The 18436-nt window shown below is 38.2% G+C and overlaps 1 protein-coding gene across 2 annotated transcripts in view; it reads right to left on the bottom strand.

Annotated features, from left to right (window-relative positions):
- Positions 1-18436, bottom strand: part of SNX25 (sorting nexin 25) — a 264009-nt gene that overhangs the window by 169047 nt on the left and 76526 nt on the right. For both annotated transcript variants that reach the window (XM_074228855.1, XM_074228856.1), the window contains exons 3-5: positions 11103-11319; positions 2674-2846; positions 373-559 (exon numbers count right to left, since the gene is read on the bottom strand). In XM_074228855.1, coding sequence (XP_074084956.1) covers positions 373-559; positions 2674-2846; positions 11103-11319 — 577 coding nt within the window. The remainder of the gene's footprint in view (positions 1-372; positions 560-2673; positions 2847-11102; positions 11320-18436) is intronic.

An 18436-nucleotide genomic window follows, 5' to 3' on the forward strand; every position in this document is an offset into this window, starting at 1 on the left:
AAATTGAACCCAGGTCCTCTGGCATCAAATCCTGCACTCTGTTCACTATACTTTGCTGGATGTTTAATATTAAGGAGAAAACAAAGCACCATCTTCCAAAAGTCACTCACCTCTGGGTACCAGAAATAGCATGCAGGGATCCTTAACAACCACACTGCTTTCAATCTGCACTAATCAGATATAATGGAAAAATTAACCATTCCAGCTGCCTCAAGGAAGAACTGATTTAATTTAGACTCCATTAAATGACAAGATTTGCAGACTTTCTTTCCTGCTGCTTCCTTCAAAACCCCTAGCTGTGTAAGATTTGGTAATGGGTCACAGTCATGAGCAGGTTGAGTGTTGAATGGACTAAGAGTGAACATCAGGTACCTTAGCTGTTTCAGGAACTCAACGTCAGAGCTGCTGGTAATGAGCTTGATGAACTCCTCGTAAGAAGGAGCGTATGTGTAGGCTTTCTTGTGATGCTCATTCACCTGTTCTCTGTATTCCAGCTGGGCCAGGAGCATCTGGTTAATATAATCAGGGTCACTCAGCAACTCCACCACAGGCTTTAAGACTGAAGGAAACAGAAGAAGGCACTGAACAGCCATCCCTTTTTGGAGTTTGTTTTGTTTCTTAATATACATATAAACCAACATGCACATTGCAGTTACATTGTGGACACATAACTAAGCTAAAGTTTATTTTTTTGGCAGGGACGGGATCTGTGATTTCACTGGCTTAGAGCAAACTCCCCTTACCAATGTAAGCTTAGCAAGTAGTCTTGGTTATGTGGGTCATTGAGAATTTAAGTGACTTGCTCACTTCTAGTATGTGTCAGAGAGAGAACCTGTACTTGGGTCTTCCCGACTGGCTCTATCCACTCTACTAGGCTTACTCTTCTAACATAGGCAAAGAAATCTCTTTGTTCCACTTAAAATTAATAGATGCTGTTTTAAAAAATTCTCACAAACAGGTTCCCACCCATCCAATGAAATGGTTCAGGATGATCTGTCCATCTCTGGATGTGCTGCCAAATACTGACATATCACCTTCTCCATTAAGAAACAAAGATAAAAGTGGGGGAATAAGGAAAGGAAGTCACCAGGATTCCATGCTCCTCTGCTAAAATATTCCTCCTCTGAAATCTATACATGGAAATTTTTGATTATGTCTTAAATGAAGGTTCCAGGTATAAGGGCCAACACTCTTATTTTGTTTGTAACTATAGGACAAGAGGAAAGTTAGTATAATCCTTGCAAACAACAATTCACTTTACTATTCTCAGTTCCAAAAAAAGTTTCCCTACTTTTTAAAGATGCTATTGGCTAATTTACCAAAAGCGGGTCAGTCCAGAGAAAATGATGCACATCAAATCAAACTATCTGTAATTGCATAGTTAAACATTTGCAAAGTTCCAGATTGATCACTGGCTGGTTTTTCAATCCTCTGTCTCTGTGATACTGAGACTAATGTATACAAAGAAAAAACATACTGCATGCAGAAACAATGCCTTGACCAAGAGAAACTTTATAGATCTGACAGTGAAGGACAACTCCCTTCCTCAGGGCACACAAACAGTGGATTACAGACATAAAGGTGTTTAATTGTCAGAAATGGTTATTTTTACTTAGATGAACTTCTGCTGAGGGTAGAAGAGGGTGGTAATGTATTATTTATTTGTTTATTTTTAAAGATAAAGGGCACTGATTGAAAAAACAAAAAGCTATCCTTATTAGTAGTGTGATCATTTCTCTGAGATTCAGCTTACTCATTTGTAAAATTAAAGGATTATATGCCCTTGCTTACATCAAAATACTAACATAACTGGAATCTTTTGGAATTGTGCTGAAAGACCACAGTGGGATCTCTCTTCTCAAAGTCTTTTAATACGAATTCTTTTCTCATCTAAGAGAGAATTTAAACAACAATTTAGCTGTCTATTGAAATTATGGGTTATGATATGTTTTTCTTAAGTCAGGTACTTGAAGGTTTAGTCTTTTTTTTTCTTTTAGGCAAAGTATTTTGCTGTGTATAGCTATTTCATTCCATTTCTTTTAGACTAGCATTCTTAAGGATTGTAATGTTCTTACTCTTTAAATTACCTTGAATTTGTATAAGCCATGAAAAACAAATCAAGGTGCTCCAAGACCCATCCATCACCAGTGAAATCTTAAATCTTAATGTAGAGTTATATCCTCCATGAGAATTTAACTCATGTAGATTTCCTTACCCTGACATTTTTATCTGTATGACTTTGGGCAAATCACTTAACTTCTGTAAGGTCTCAGTTTCTTCTTCTGGAAAATGAGGGAGTTAGATTAGATGACCACTGAGGCCCCTAAGTCTAAAATGGTGTATTACTTAATACCCCAGCTGTCATAAAGTTATCATGAATAACTGCTTCCCTACAGAGGGCAGAAGGAATAGCTCTCTAACTTCAAAATAAGTAAGAGGATGGATTGTTAATTTGGCCATCTGTTACCATCTATTTTTATTTTTCTCATGGATGTCCAAAGGATGCTCTCTTTGCTGCTCTATTTCCACATGAAATTTTTTTTTGAAATTTGATTTTCACACTTCCAAAACAAGAGTACAAAGTAAGTTAATGTGCCATAAAAAGTGTTATCAACACATTAGTATGCACAGAAATCTAGTCATCTAAAAGCAATCTCAATTTTATAAGTCTACCTTTTGTTGTGAGAATTTCTGCAAGGACTATGCGCAAGCTGAGAGATTGGACATCCTTTGAGGGGAGAAGACAAAACACCAGAACCCGAGAACATGTTTGTAGGAACCTTACTTCTTCATCCGAGTTCCTTAAGCATGCATGTAATAAAAAGGGCCTCGGCTGCTCTTCTTGTCTAAAAATAGAAGGAAAGGGAGAGTGGGGTGGGAGAAAATTGTGGAAGTGAGTCATTTAAAAGCCCAAGTGAGCAAAATAGAACATTTTATCAATATCCACACTTTCCTTAGGTTGAAATTCCACTTCTGTCACTTACCACCCTTATATCTTAGGTCAATTGTTTAACATTCCTGAAATTTAGTTTCCTATTTTGTAAAATAAGGTGATTACATTATAAAACCTATCTTATATAAGGACAAACTCATTCAGATTCTCTAGCTTTAAGCAAAATTAAATTTTATTTTTTGTTCCAAATTCTCTCTCACCCCCACCTGTTCAATATGTATAGTCAACAACAAAATAAATTTTTGCATTAGTCAAGAAAAGGAAAAAATACAGGAGAGGGGACAGGAGGGGAGGGGAGAGGGGAAAGAAGAAAGAGAAAGAAAGAAAAAAGAAGAATGGAAGGAAGACAGAAAGACAGGAAGAAAGAGAATGAAAGGAAAAAAGGAAGAAGGGAAGAAAGGAAGGAGGAAGGGTGAGAGGAAAGAAGGAAGAAAGGCAGGAAGGATGAAAAAGAAAAGGGATTAACTTTAACAAGATTACCTTGGTATTTCTTTCCATATCTTCCAGTTGTATATATATATTAATCCCATTTTTTTTTGTTGCTACCTTTCAAATCCTTTTTATATCATTGGGGTCAGGATATGTATTGTTCTGATTATTACTGCTTCATTTTGCATTATTTCAAATATATTTTCCTGCATTTCTTTGAAGTATCCCTACTTTTAATTTCTTAAGAGAACAATGATAGCCTATAATATTTAAATACCATATTTGTACAGCTGTTTGCTAATTGGTGGTCACAGAAGTTTATCTGCTTTCAGTAACATTTAGAGAATAATAGTGTATTCATTAGAGGCAGAGAGAGAGTGGTGGCTCAATGGAAATAGAGTGCTGAACTTGGAGTGAGAAAGACCCAAGTTAAAATACAGCCTCACTTATTAGCTTTGTGACCCTAGCTAAGTCACTTAACCTCTGTTTGCCTTAACATACTGGAGAAGGAAATGGCAAACTCCATTATCTTTACCCAGAAAACTCCATGGTAAGTATGGTTCACAAGGTTAATGAAGGGTCAAATAAAAATGAGCATCAACAAAGTGGATTCACTGGGTCAAAGTTTGTGAACAGCTTGGGAGCACTGGCATCTTGCTATGTTGCTAGTCAAAAAATATATCAACTCATAGCACCCCTAACAGTGCCTGTTTCTTCATAAATCTGCCAACATGGGTGGTTGTTAATTTTTACTATCCTTCAGAATTTAATGAGTATAAGTTGTTATCTTTAAGTTGTTTTCATTTGGATTCCTCTGATTATTACAGAGCTTAAACTTTTTTTTAGGTGGTTAATGATAGTCATTCATCTTCTTTAGAGAATAGCCTCTTCATAGTCTATCCCCAATTATCAGAAAACTACATACAGTCTAACTTAAGCACCTTGCCATCTGCATTCACAGTGACCCTCCATTTTGGCCATCCAGAGAGCTTCCTTTGTTCCCACCTTCCTTATCTCATTCAGCCTTGGAACTCAGAACTCTGTTCTAGAACTGAGTTCTCTTAATAGGTATGGGGAAATTAATGTAAATTCATCTAACCTACAAAGTCTTTGAGATGGCCTAGACCATATTTCAAATCCCATGTACTCAACCACTAGGAAACTGGAGCCTTTCCAAATATCTTGCTGTGTGTGTGTGTGTGTGTGTGTGTGTGTGTGTGTGTGTGTGTGTTCTACCCCTCTTCCCTTTTTCACTTCTTGCTCTAATAATGTTATAAATTAATGCCCTCATCACTGCAGGAAAGGACTTGACAATCTACTGCTTTATGACTCTACTCATAATCTTTGTGACTCCTGAGACCAAAACTCTCTTCCCTGTCCTCTTACACATTACTATTTCCCTTAATTAGGACATAAGCTTCTTGAGAACAGGCTTAAGTCACATATTTGTGCTTGTATTTTTATTGCCTGGTACAGTGCCTATAACAAATGATTTAGAATTTTTATTTCATTCATTCATTTAATTATTCCTCAAGTATTTTAACAATAATTTAATGAAATTTTTGATGTCATATTCATATTAGAAATATTCACAGCTAAAATTCTCCCCTAATATGTTGCTTTCATTTTGTGTTTTTTTGATGTATATTACTTTTTGTTTAACACTGAACTTTTATAAAATCAGATCCATCTATTTTGTCACCTATAATTTCTAATTGTTGAAGCTAGGAATTCTTTTTTTATTTACTTTTTTTTAGGGTTTTTTTTTATTGTTAGGCAAACGGAGTTAAGTGGCTTGCCTAAGGCCACACAGCTAGGTAATTATTAAGTGTCTGAGACCGGATTTGAACCCAGGTACTCCTGACTCCAAGGCCAGTGCTTTATCCACTACGCCACCTAGCTGCCCCATCATTTTTATTTATTTACACAATACTAAAATAGTCTTGCTGTAAGAGTAAACAATCCCCCCTCCCCCCACGAAAATAAAAATCCCCCCCCCCCAAGTAATAAAGTGAAAGAAAGAAGAAACAAATGTGCTTCAGTCTGTGTTCTGATACCATCAGCTCTGTCTCTGGGATGGGTCGCATTCTTTATCATAAATCCAAAAATTCCAGTTACTACTGCTGACTGTAATTCCCTCCATCCATTCCTCCTCACTACCGTTTATTATATTTTCTATCCTTTCACTCTGTCCCTCTTCCAGTGTATGCTATGGGGCAGCCAAGAGGCTCAGCAGACTGAGCACCGACCCTGGGGCCAGGAGGCCCCAAGCCCACATCCCACCCCAGAGACCCACCAACCACCCAGCCGTGGGGTCCCAGACAGGCCCACCCAATCCCACCACCTTGCAGAAAAGTAAAAAAGAAAATGTGTTATATCTGACTATCCTCTCCCATGATCCCCCTTCCCCCTCCCCCTGTCCCCTTTCTCCCATCCCCTTTCACTCCTTTTTCTTCTGATGTTAGGAATTCTTGTCCCACATCTATGACAGATGTTATTCTAATTTCTTCTTTTTTATATATAGTCTATTGATTTGCTTAAAATTTAATGTAGATATAGAGTGAAATGTATATTTAATCTCATTTTTGTCATACTGCCACATGTAATTCCTCTAATGGTTTATATTTAATAATGGCTTCATCCCCAATATTCTCTTATCTTTGATTTCTACCATGTTATATGTCTTTAGTTCTAATTTCTCTATTTCTTTATCATTGATCTTTCTTTCCAAAATCATATAATTTTCAAAATAAATGTTTTGCTCTGGTGGAAAATTAGGTATAGACTAGAAATAATGAACATGAGAAATTCAGAGAAATAAAGGAACACATCATAAACTGACACAGAGCAAACATTTAGACCAAGTATCTTTAAGGCACAATGGACAGAGTCCCTGAGTCTGGAATGAGGAAGACCTGAAGCTCAGATACATATCAGCTGTGTGCCCTTGGACAAGTCATTGAATCTGCTTGCCTCAGTTTTCTAATCTGTAAAATGTAGATGATAATAATAGCACTTACTTCACGGGGTTGATAGAAGGATCAAATGAGATCATAATTGTTAAGTACATACCTAGCACAAAATAAGTTCTATGGAAATACTAGTATTGTAGTTATTTGATACGTTTTGTCATTATTGAAAAACTATTTCTCTTCATCCATTTCCTCTAGGCTTTTTTGCACAGAAATACTGATAGTTTTTGTAGATTTATCTTCTACCCTAATCTTTCAAAAGTTAATATGTCCAAGTTTCTTGGATACTCCAAGTATGTTATCCTACCTTCTGAAAATACAAATACAAATATTTTAAACTTCTGTCTATGAATATTCAAATTTAAATTCTCTTCTCTTATTCTCTTCCTTCTCTCTTGCCCTCTCTTCTTTCCTTCCTTCCTTTCTCTTTATTACTTCATTACTAGCATTCTAAAAAATCAACTGATTATATTTTAGTTTTGAAGCTATATGTTAATAAATGTACTTCTTTCCGTCCAAAGGTGCCATTTTAACAAGATGAGTATTCTTCTCACTAATGCAAATTCAATCACCATGTTTTAGCAGATGGCTTCCTGAGTTACTGTGGCCAAACTGAGTGACCAACCTTCTGGTGAAGAGACTCAGCCAAGTTTGGCTAAGCCCATTCTGATGATAGAAACACTACATATCCCTGGGCCAGTGATTGAAGCATTTTGTGTTTTGGAGAATACGTGAGAGCTTGTACTCCATAAGGCATCAGTTTTTGAGAACTCAAAAATCACCTCTGACAGCTCCATGAGGCACTGGAAAATGATTTTAGAAGAAGCTGATAAATATTTTCAAAAATGTAAATTAATTAATTATCTTGAAATTCCTAGAAGCCAAGCTACTTTAACTGAAAAGTTAAAGCCTTTTAATAATAGCTGAACAAACACTATTTGCTCCAAATGATGCAGCTAAAAGGCATATAACCAGACAAGTAATCAGTACTTTTCAAAAAAGGAAAAAAAAGTTCTCATTTCTAGAGGGAAAGAATTGTTCCCAGGAGTCCAGTGAATCAGGGATAAATAATTACTGTTAAACTTCCATTTCTCTATATGCCATTGCTCAAAAAACTCCAAAAGGCTCCCCCCGCCCCGGAAATATATCCAATAGTAAAATTTTCTCATATCTGCAATGAGTGGGTTAGATCACATGATCTCTGAAGTTCTCTCCAGAAGGAGCATTCTATAAGTCATGAGCGTGGGATGTCTGAGGGGGAGTGGGTGAGCACCACCACCAAAAGGATTTCCATGGCCCTCTCTGAAAAACCACCCTGCAGAAAGTCATTTAATTAAGCCAACAATGAACTTTCTTAAGGTCACACTATGCATCAGGGACGATACAAAGACTGCCCTTTAGCTTATAAAACTTCTTGGCAGTATAACAAATTGAAGTCACTTCACAAAAACAGAAGAAAAATTATGTCGAATTATTTTTCCAGATTCATTAATAAAAAAGTAATTTATGTAGTGAGAAATGATGCAAAATAGTTACCAATTGTTTCAGGTATAACAAGAAAGTCTTTGATCAATTATACCCATGCTGGAAGAGTTTCTTTTTCTTTTTTTGATTGATTGATTGATTGATTGATTTGTTTATTTGCTTATTTGTTTGTTTGTTTATTTATTTGCAAGGCATTGGAGTTAAGTGGCTTGCCCAAGGCCACACACCTAGGTACTCCTGACTCCAGGACTGGTGCTCTATCCACTGTGCCACCTAGTCACCCCCTTTTTATTGACCTGCATTCAATTTTTAGAAAGTTAAAATATTTTAAACTTTCAAAGCAAGAGAGTAATGGATTTAGGATCAGGTGTTGTTGCTGTTGCTCAGTTGTGTCTGACTATTTATGACCCAGGTGTTTTCTTGGCAAAGATACTGCAGTGATTGGCTATTTCCTTCTCCAGCTAATTTTATAGATGAAGAAACTGAGGCAAACAAGGTTGCCCAGGATCACACAGCTAATAAGTGTCTGAGACAAATAGTAGCTCAGGAAGATAAGTCTTCCTGACTCCAGGTTTGGAATTCATTACATTATGGCACCATTTAGCTGGCCAAGTCAAGAGACCTGTTTACTATCTTTATGATGATGGATAATTCATTTAACTCATTGAACCTTGGGTTCCTCTTCTATAAAATGGGAAAAGTGATATACTACTTCACAGGGTTATTATTAAATAAAGAACATTAAACATTAATAAATACATATACTGATCTCTCTGCTGTAGCAAAGATTTAGAATCATAGGGTAGCTAGGTAGCATGGTGGATAGAGCACTAGCCCTGAAGTCAGGAGGACCTGAGTTCAAATCCAGTCTCAGACACTCAATTATTCCCTAACTATGTGACCCTGGGCAAGTCACTTAACCCTATTGCCTTGCAAAAAACAAACAAAAAAAATTTAGAATCATCTAGTCTTAGGCTCATACAGGTCCAACCTTAGAGGTCATCTAGTACAATTCTCTTCATTTTACAGTACAGGAAATTGAGGCCAAGAGAGATGAAGTGACTCCCCCAAGGTCACACAGGTAGTAAATAGCAAAGGTAGATTTGAACTCAGGACCTTGACTTCTTTGCCCTTACTGCACCATCTTATACCCCTGAACCCTATTTTGTAAATGAAGAAATTAAAACCCTGAAAATTTAAATGACTTGTCCAAGGCACATGAGTAATATAATAGCAGATATAGAATTAAATGATACTGATTACAAATTCATAAACTTTACATTTTTCCATATTACCAACTGTTGCCTTTTATTATCTATATTTTCGTTCATTCCTTAAAACTTAACTCAAATGCTACGTTCTCTCCTCCATAAAGTATTTCCTGAGGGCAGCTAGGTGGCACAATGGATAGTGCACTGGCCCTGGAGTCGGGAGTATCTAAGTTCAAATCTGGACTCAGACACTTTAATAATTACCTAGCAGTGTGGCCTTGGGCAATCCACTTTACCCCATTACCTGGCAAAAACTAAAAAAAAAAGTATTCCCTGAGACCTCCAAATCAAGAACAACTTTTCCCCTTTTTCATCATACAAAACACTGTTTTTCACTTTCCTGGTGCATTTATATTTATTTTGCTCAATAGTTATCTGAATAATGTTGCCTATAGATACTTGCTATCTTCTCCAGTATCTAGGCCAGTGCTCTGCAAGTGATGTATTTAATGAATGTTTGTTAAATTAAAATGAAGCTAGGACAGCAAACAATCGTATTCATAGTCCTGGCACCTGTACCAGCCTCTGTCCTGTTCCAAGGCTGGCTAACTAAAGGTAGCTCATAAAAGTGTACAGGTAGAAACAGATACCCAATTACACCATTCTTTCCCACAAAGAAGAAAAAATAAGAGAGAACTAGGTGAGAATAGCCACATTTCTTGGGTGGCTAACCCTGGACGCCTGGTTTGATGTGTCCCCTAGATGGAGTTTTTAAACACCGAATCAAAATGATTTGGCTCTTAAGCAAAAGAAATACTGAAAGGCTGAGCACTGATGACTATGCCACAAACTAAGGTGAACCCTTCCTTTTCTCTCCAGATAGCAACAGAATCTAGCAGTAAAAGATCACAGGACTCTGGCAGAAAACAATGACAGCAGATCCAAAAAAGAATTTACTCCAGGGTATGACATTAAAAAATTTCAGAAACATAGTCTCTGGGTCATCATTAATAATGTGAGCTTTTATTAATAAAAGATCATTGACATCCCATGACAGTGGGTTCACAACTTATATGCCCTTGGGTGTTCCTAAGGGTGGCAATCAATGCTAAGTGGTTAAAAATTACCAAGAAAATGAATATTACATTAAGGGGCTGGACTACATTCTGATGAGAGTCTTATAATATTTGACACGGAACAACCAAATCTTGGTCAATTTCCTTATCTGACAAAATGTTCCCAGACCTGTCATGAGTAAACACTATGAGTAGGAATGCCGCCCCCCATTGGCCTAAACTTAGAATTTCTTTACTGTCTCTGATAAGTTTTTGAGCAAGATTTTCTATACCTGTTGATTTTTGAAGGAGAAAGTTGAAAGGGAAAAACCTTGGTCCCAAATCAATAATTAGCTATTAATTTAAGAAAGAAACAATCTTTCTCTCAATAGTAAGCAAGATAATTTGAGCTGCCCTCTTTAAAATGCACATTCATTTATAATCCATCCTAGGAAGCTCTCTGTTACATTAGCAAAATATTCATTTTTAACTATATACCAAAACAATATTTCTTGGTATCTTTTTTACATTCTCACATTCAAACACCATCTTTAAATAACACACAAAGTTTCTCTAAATCAGGTTTCAAGGTGGTATTATGCTAAAACAGTTCTTAATACAGTATTCTATAAGAAGAAACATGAACTATACTTAACTAGTGTTTGCAAAGTTTTCAATGATACTCAAGATATTTGGTGAAAACTGATTTTTCTTGGGACAAGTAACTATGATACTTGAGAATATTTTCATGTAAAATGCATCTGCTATAGATACCAAGCCCCCTTTTTTAATTGACTTTGAAACTGTCATAAAATTAGAAATAAAATACACCAATACAACTATACACCCACCCCCCACCAAACATGCATTTTTATTCTGAACCCAAGTACAAATGAGAACTCTATGACATATTTGAACATTTTAACTCCCAGCACAACAAGAACAAATGGAAAACTAAAACTTTGAATGTTTTTTTTTCCCAGCTTAAAGGTGTTACCTGGCCTGGGCAGCTTTGAGGTCACAGAAATGGGTGAGCAAAGTCTTGACAACATCACTGCATACAACTTTCACCACATCCACATGACTCAGTCTGAGGCGCAGCTGTTTGGCAACTTCCCAGAAATCTTCTGAGAGCAGGTGGTAGAGCTGCCCTTCATCTCTGCTGAGGTTCCCATACCAGGACAGAATGTAATCCCTATAGCTGTAGTCAAATACTATAGAAGGAAAAAACAAAATCATAAATGAAACTTGGATGATAGAGGCAATGTAGACATAGCAGAATCACAATGATCATTTCTAGAAGTTATCATATGACCTCCTGTGGAATGGCTGATACTTAACAACACACAGAGTCTTTTTTTTTTTTAGATTTTTCAAGGCAACAGGGTTAAGTGGCTTGCCCAAGGCCACATGGCTAGGTAATTATTAAGAGTCTGAGGTCAAATTTGAACCCAGGTACTCATGACTCCAAGGCTGGTGCTCTATCCACTGCACCACCTAGCCACCCCAACACATAGAGTCTTAAAGCAAAGATCCTTCACATTTTTGTGAAGGACCCCATGGGCAGTCTAGGGAAGCCTATGGAACCCTTCTAGGGATATTTTTTAAAATACACAAAATAGAGGGGGCGAAGCCAAGATGGCAACAGGAGAGGATCGTCACTTAGGTGCTCGCTCTCTCTCTCTCTCTCTCTCTCTCTCTCTCTCTCTCTCTCTCTCTCTCTCTCTGATATTTCCAAATTTATAAAATAAGGACTCTAAGTGAATTTTTGAGAGATAGAATCCACAGAGGGATCTAGTGAGGCAGTTCTCAAGCCCAAGGTAACCAGGGAAAACAGCGGAAAGGCTCCGCTCCATGGTGTTAGAGGGGTGGCCCACCAGAGTGAAGAAACTTCAGCCTCCAGGAGGCAGCCTCAGGGCTCTGGGAGCCAAAGCTCATGGCAGTGGAGGCAGTTTCCTGACCCACACCCTGGGGAACATCAGCACAACTTGGGGGATCAGTGGGAACCTCTATCAGAGCGAGCACATGAAGCCCAGCCCTCAGGGCACTCAGTGAGCAGCATGGCAGCAGCAGACCAGATCCAGGAACTGGAAGCAGGCAGAGCTGGTAAGCTGGAGCCCCCAGGCATGAGTGCTGAGCCTAGGTAGGGGAATGGAGAAAGACTGAGGAGGTCTGTCCTCTGTATTTGGAACAGGACTCTGGGGCTCTGACTACATTCAGATCCTGATCACAGTCTAGGCCCACCATAGAACAACAGGGCCCCCCCCCCCACCTCAGTCCCATGGCAGAGGGGTGCACATGTGGTCATTCACAGACCAGAAGGGAAGACAGAGCCTCACACACAGAGATCATTGTGGGGGAGGGGGTGTCCCAATAATACTCAAAAGATCAGAAAGCACCCCAAAACCAGGCACAGGATGGGGTAATGAGTAAGCAGAGAAAAAAGAGGAACACCATTGAGAAATACTTTGCCTGCGATCCCAAGAAGGATTAAAACACTCAATCTGAAGATGAGGAGGTACAAGCTCCTGCATCTAAAGACGCCAAGAAAAACAGAAATTTGGCTCAGGCCATGACAGACCTCAAAAAAGACTTTGAAAATCAAGTGAGGGAGCTAGAGGAAAAATTTGGAAAAGAAATGAGAGAGATGCAGGAAAAATATGAAAATGAAGTCAGCAGCTTAGTCAAGGAGATCCAAAAAAATTCTGAAGAAAATAAAATGTTAAAAACCAGCATAGGTCAATTGGATAAAACAGTTCAAAAAGTTATTGAGGAGAAGGATGCATTAAAAAAAAAGCCAGAGGGAAAAAGAGATAAGAAAGCTCTCTGAGGAAAACAAATCCTTCAGATGTAGAATGGAACTGAGGGAGGCTGCTGCTTTTGCAAGAAATCAAGACACAGTACTTCAAAACCAAAAGAAGGAAAATTATAAGAAAATGTGAAACATCTCATTGAAAAAACAACTGATATGCAAAACAGATTTAGGAAAGATAATTTAAAAATTATTGGAATACCTGAAAGTCATGATCAGGAAAAGAGCCTTGACATCATTTTTTTTAGTTAGTTTTTTTTTTTTTTTGCAAGGCAGTAGGGTTAAGTGGCTTGCCCAAGGCCACACAGCTAAGTCATTATTAAATGTCTGTGGCCGGATTTGAACTCTGGTACTCCTGACTCCAGGGCTGGTGCTCTATCCACTGCGCCACCTAGCCGCCCCTTGACATCATTTTAAAAGAATTCCTATAGGACAATTGCCCTGATATCCTAGAAGCAGAGGGCAAAATAGAAATTGAGAGAATCCACCAATCTCCCCAAGAAAGAGATTTAAAAAAAAACAACCCCCAGGAATATTATAGTCAAGTTCCAGAGTTCCCAAGTCAAAGAAAAAACATTACAAGCAGCCAGAAGGACACAACTCAAATATCATGGAGCTGCAGTCAGGATCACACAGGACTTAACAGCAACTACATTAAAAGCTCGTAGGGACTGGAATGTAATATTCTGGAAAGCAAAAGAGCGTAGAATACAACTGAGAATCAACTACCCAGCAAAACTAAACATCCTCTTCCAAGGAAAAAGATGGACTTTCAATGAACCAGGGGAATTCCCCTGTTGGAATGGCCAGAGCTGGACAGAAGGTTTGATATTCAAAAACAGGACTCAGGCGAAGCATAGAGAGTGGAGAAGAGGAAAATATGAGGGACTTAATGATGATGAACTACATGTATTCCTGCATAGAAAAATGATACTGATAATACTCATATGAACCTTCTCATTTAATAGAGCAGGTAGAAGGAACTTTTATAGATGAAGCACAGGAGAGAGCTGAATTTGAAGATACAGTGTAAAAATGAAGTCAATGGCTAAAAGGGAAATGTAATGGGAGAAAAAAAAAGGAGAGGTGGAATACGCTAAGATATTTCATATAATGAGATTTTTTTTATTACATTGAGCTCTTGCAATGATATGGAAGGGGGGAGGCAAGGGGGAAATGAGGGAAACCACTCTCATCAGAGATGGCTAGGAGAGGAAACAGCATATATACTCAATGGGGTATAGACATCTAGAGTAAGAAGGAGAGAAGGGGGACAAGGGAAGGGGGGGATGTGAGTGATGGAGGAGAGGATAGACCATGGGGGGAGAGTAGTCAGATGTAATACATTTTCTTTTTTACTTCTTGCAAAGGGCTGGGATTGGATTGCCTGTCTGGGAGAATAGTGTTGGGTGGATGCTGGGCCTAAGGGGTAGTATTTGGGTTTGGGGTCTCTTGGCCCCAGGGCTGGGGATCTGTCTGCTGCGCCACTCAGCTACCCTACAGAACATTTAAGAGGGACAGAGTGAAAGGAGAGAGAAAATGTATTATATGGTACTGGGGAAATATGAATGGAGGGAGTTGAAATCAGCAATGGCAATGGTTGAAACATATCGAAGTAGGCTTTGTGATGGACTTATCATAAAGAATGTGATCCACCCATGAAAGAACTGGAGGTGTTGAAACACAGAATGAAGCACATAATTATTATTATTATTATTATTATTATTATTATTATTATTATTATTATTATTATTATGAGGTTTGCAGGGCAAATGGGGCTAGGTGGCTTGCCTGGGGATTTGAACCTGGGTGCTTCTGGCTCCAGGATTATTGCTCTGTCTGCAGTGCCACCTGGCCACCATGATTATTATCATTATCATTATCATTATTATTATTATTATTATTATTATTATTATTATTATTATTATTATTATTTGGGGGTCTTTTTTGCAGGGCAATGGGGTTAGGGTGGCTTTCCCGGGGTCACACAGCTGGGTGATTGTTGGGTGTCTTGGGCCAGATTTGGGCTTGGGTGCTCTTGACTCCAGGGTCGGTGCTCCATACACTGCACCACCTGGCTGCACTTATTATTATTATTATTATTATTAATTTTAATTTTTTTCTCTTTGCTTTACTCCGTTGCTCATGCGGGTCTATATTTTTGGGGGAGGGAGTATTATGTTTACTCTTGAACCAGAATATTTCAGAAATGTATAAAAAACATCATTTGTACGAAATAGGAATAAATAAACAAATAAATAAAAATACACGAAATATAATCCATAGGATTACAAAAGAAATATTATTTGGAGATAGTTAATAAAACATTTTTAAGAATATATATTTTAAAAATTTTAACAGATCCAAGGTTATATTTTACATATCCCCAATCAAGTAAATGTCCTTCAATAGGGGAATGGTTTGGCAAACTGTGGTATATGTATGTCATAGAACACTACTGTTCTATTAGAAAAGAGGAGGGATGGGAATTCAGAGAAGTTTGGATTGATTTGCATGAACTTACGCTGAATGAGATGAGCAGAACCAGAAAAACACTGTACACCCTAACAGCACCATGGGGGCGATGAGCAACCTTGATGGACTTGCTCATTCCATCAGTGCAACAATCAGGGACAATTTGGGGCTGTATACAATGGAGAATAGGATCTATATCCAGAGAAAGAACTGTGGAGTTTGAACAAAGACCAAGGACTATTACCTTTAATTTAGGGGAAAAAAACCTGCTATCTTATTGTCTATCTTGCTATCTCTTATACTTTATGTTTCTTCCTTAAGGATATGATTTCTCTCTCATCACATTCAGTTTGGATCAGTGTATACCATGGAAACAATATAAAGACTGGCAAATTGCCTTCTGTGGGGGGTGGGGGAGGGAGTAAGATTAGGGGGAAAATTGTAAAACTCAAAATGAATAAAATCTTTAAAAATTTTTTTTTTACATATCCCAGATTCAGAATTCCTGGTATAAAGCCATATTGAAGGAAGAACACAATTTGTTCCCTTGTAGTTCTTTCAAAGTAAGAGTTTAGGAAAGCCTGGCAGTATATTGAGAGTCAAGAGATCTGATGTCTCTCAGGAGGAACTAATTACACCTGTGATCTTAGACAAGTATCTGCTTCACCTTGGGTCTCAGTTTCTCTATTTTTTTAGGTGTTTTTTTCAAGGCAGTGGGGTTAAGTGGCTTGCCCAAGGCCACATAGCTAGGTAATTATTAAGTGTCAGAGGCCAGATTTGAACTCAGGTACTCCTGACTCCAGGGCCGGTGCTCTATCCACTGCACCATCCAGCCACCCCTGTTTATTTCTAAAATGAACGAATTGGATTATAGGACCATAATATCAGATTTTTAGCTGGACAGGATCTCTGAGATTATCTTGTCCAAACTTCTTATTTTACAAATGAGGAAACTGAGGTTTAGAGGAATTAAGTAACTCCCAACTCAATAAGGGGTGAGATATGAATTCAAATATGTGATTCTAAATCCTGTACTCTATCAATTGCATCGTCATCATCATCATCATCATCATCATACAGTGCCTACTATGTGCTAATTATTTTATAGAGATTATTTTACTTGATCCTTACAACAACCCTGGGAGGTAGGTGTTATTTTCCACATTTTACAGACTAAGTGACTTAACCACAGTCAAGTGTGAGCATGTGTGAGGCAGTATGAAAAGCCTGTACTAAAGGACCAAGCTCATTCAAATTATCTTTTATAACATCTAACATAATGCTCCCATAGTGATACCTCTCAGATACAACCTTCTATAATTTGCAGAAGGGATGCCAATATAGCACAGACCACAGCCTCACGATGTCACAGAAGGCTCCCTCCTCACTCTCTAGCAGTGAACAGATACACACTTCCTCTTATCTTTCTCATAGTTTCAGGTCAGCTTCTCTGCTAGAGTGTCAGTCAACTAACAAACATTTTTTAAGTAACTTTCAATGTGCCAGGGACTATGCTAGGTGCTGAAGATACAAAAAAAAGGCAAAAATTAGCCCTTATTTTTGAAGAGTTCATAAACTAATGGAGGAGATAACATGCTAACAACCTTATACAAAGTATCATATATATAGGCTGAATTGAATAGATTTTACCAAGAAAAGGCATTAGAATTTAGGTAGAAAAGGCCTTTATCTGGGATTTTGAAAACAGTCAGGGAAACTATACAAATCTGGAGAAAGAAGACCAGTGCTGACTCAAGAGACTATGGATGAGAAAACCAGAGAAGTGAATGGAAAGGGGAAATGACTGAATCACAGCATATCATTCTGTCAAGGCTCAGGAATACAGGCACAATCCTGCATGGAGCACAAGACAAGCCATCTTACTTATTATTCTAACCCCAGGAGATGTGAGATACCAAAAACTGAAGTCTTTGGTGATGAATAAAACTTTATGATTCAGAACTCAGTGTGTTGGTCGGTACATGCCTATCCAGCTGTACCCTCTCATTGATCATACTGCAAAATGGAATTGGGATCTTTCTAAGTCCAACACCAAATAGAGCCTGGCCACCTGAGGGTCCCAGAAGAGGAACCACTGAAACAGTTGTTAGGTTCCCTTCTTGCTTGGTCAATGGACAGATCCTGGACAGAGTTCAACATAGGCTAGGGGACAGAGGCAAGTTACTGGAAGGGAGTGGGGGAAAGAGGAAGGGCAAATTCTTGCTCAGAAAAATCAAATTGGTTTTTCCCTACCTCACACACCTAGAAAAGCAACTTCAGTTCAGATAAAGTTATTTTGAATTCCTGCATTTCCATTCCCTGGTATTTAACAAATTCCACAGGCTCTGAAGTCTGGCAAATGGTCAAAGCATTTCACCTTAGTTTTCCTCTCCTGGATATATTAGCTGGATATTAGTGTAGAACCATTTACTATGGATTGGTCTGGTCTTAGGATACTGGCTTCTCTTCTTCTGTCTCCAGGCTTGCCTCATTATGCACCTGTCCAGGAGTTTCTAATTACTAACATGAATCAGTAGTGCATTATCTTATCACATTTATTGTTCCAACCACACACAGCTTAACTACAGCTTAAAGTGACCATGGTTGCGCTACCTGACCCCAGAAGAAGGCTTCAAAACCTCAGCACTGTGGCAATTGTTAACTCATAATTTCAAGTAACTAAACACCTCAAAGGAAGCATGGAAGACACTAAAAGACATAAATTTCTAAGTGAGACAATCCTTGGAAGTGAGGCACAGTAATCCAGGTGCACCCTAGACTTTTCTTCTAGGCAGAGACCCTCCTGGGGTTCTCAGCACAGAGAAAGTTGTTTAAGGTCCAATTTCCACCAGATTCCCCACAGACTGAGGCCCTGCCTCATTGGTCATGAACCAATCTCCTCAGAACCAAACTGGTTACATAGTAGATCAATGGGCTCCAACATAAGGAAATGGCTGTTTTATTTGGCATGGAATCCACTTGTTCTGGTAGAATCAATTTTAGAAGACTTATTTACACACATTTGGAATTAATTATCCTGATTG

The sequence above is a fragment of the Macrotis lagotis genome, chromosome 3, assembly GCF_037893015.1.
Source record: "Macrotis lagotis isolate mMagLag1 chromosome 3, bilby.v1.9.chrom.fasta, whole genome shotgun sequence".
Classification (NCBI taxonomy): Eukaryota; Metazoa; Chordata; class Mammalia; order Peramelemorphia; family Peramelidae; genus Macrotis; species Macrotis lagotis.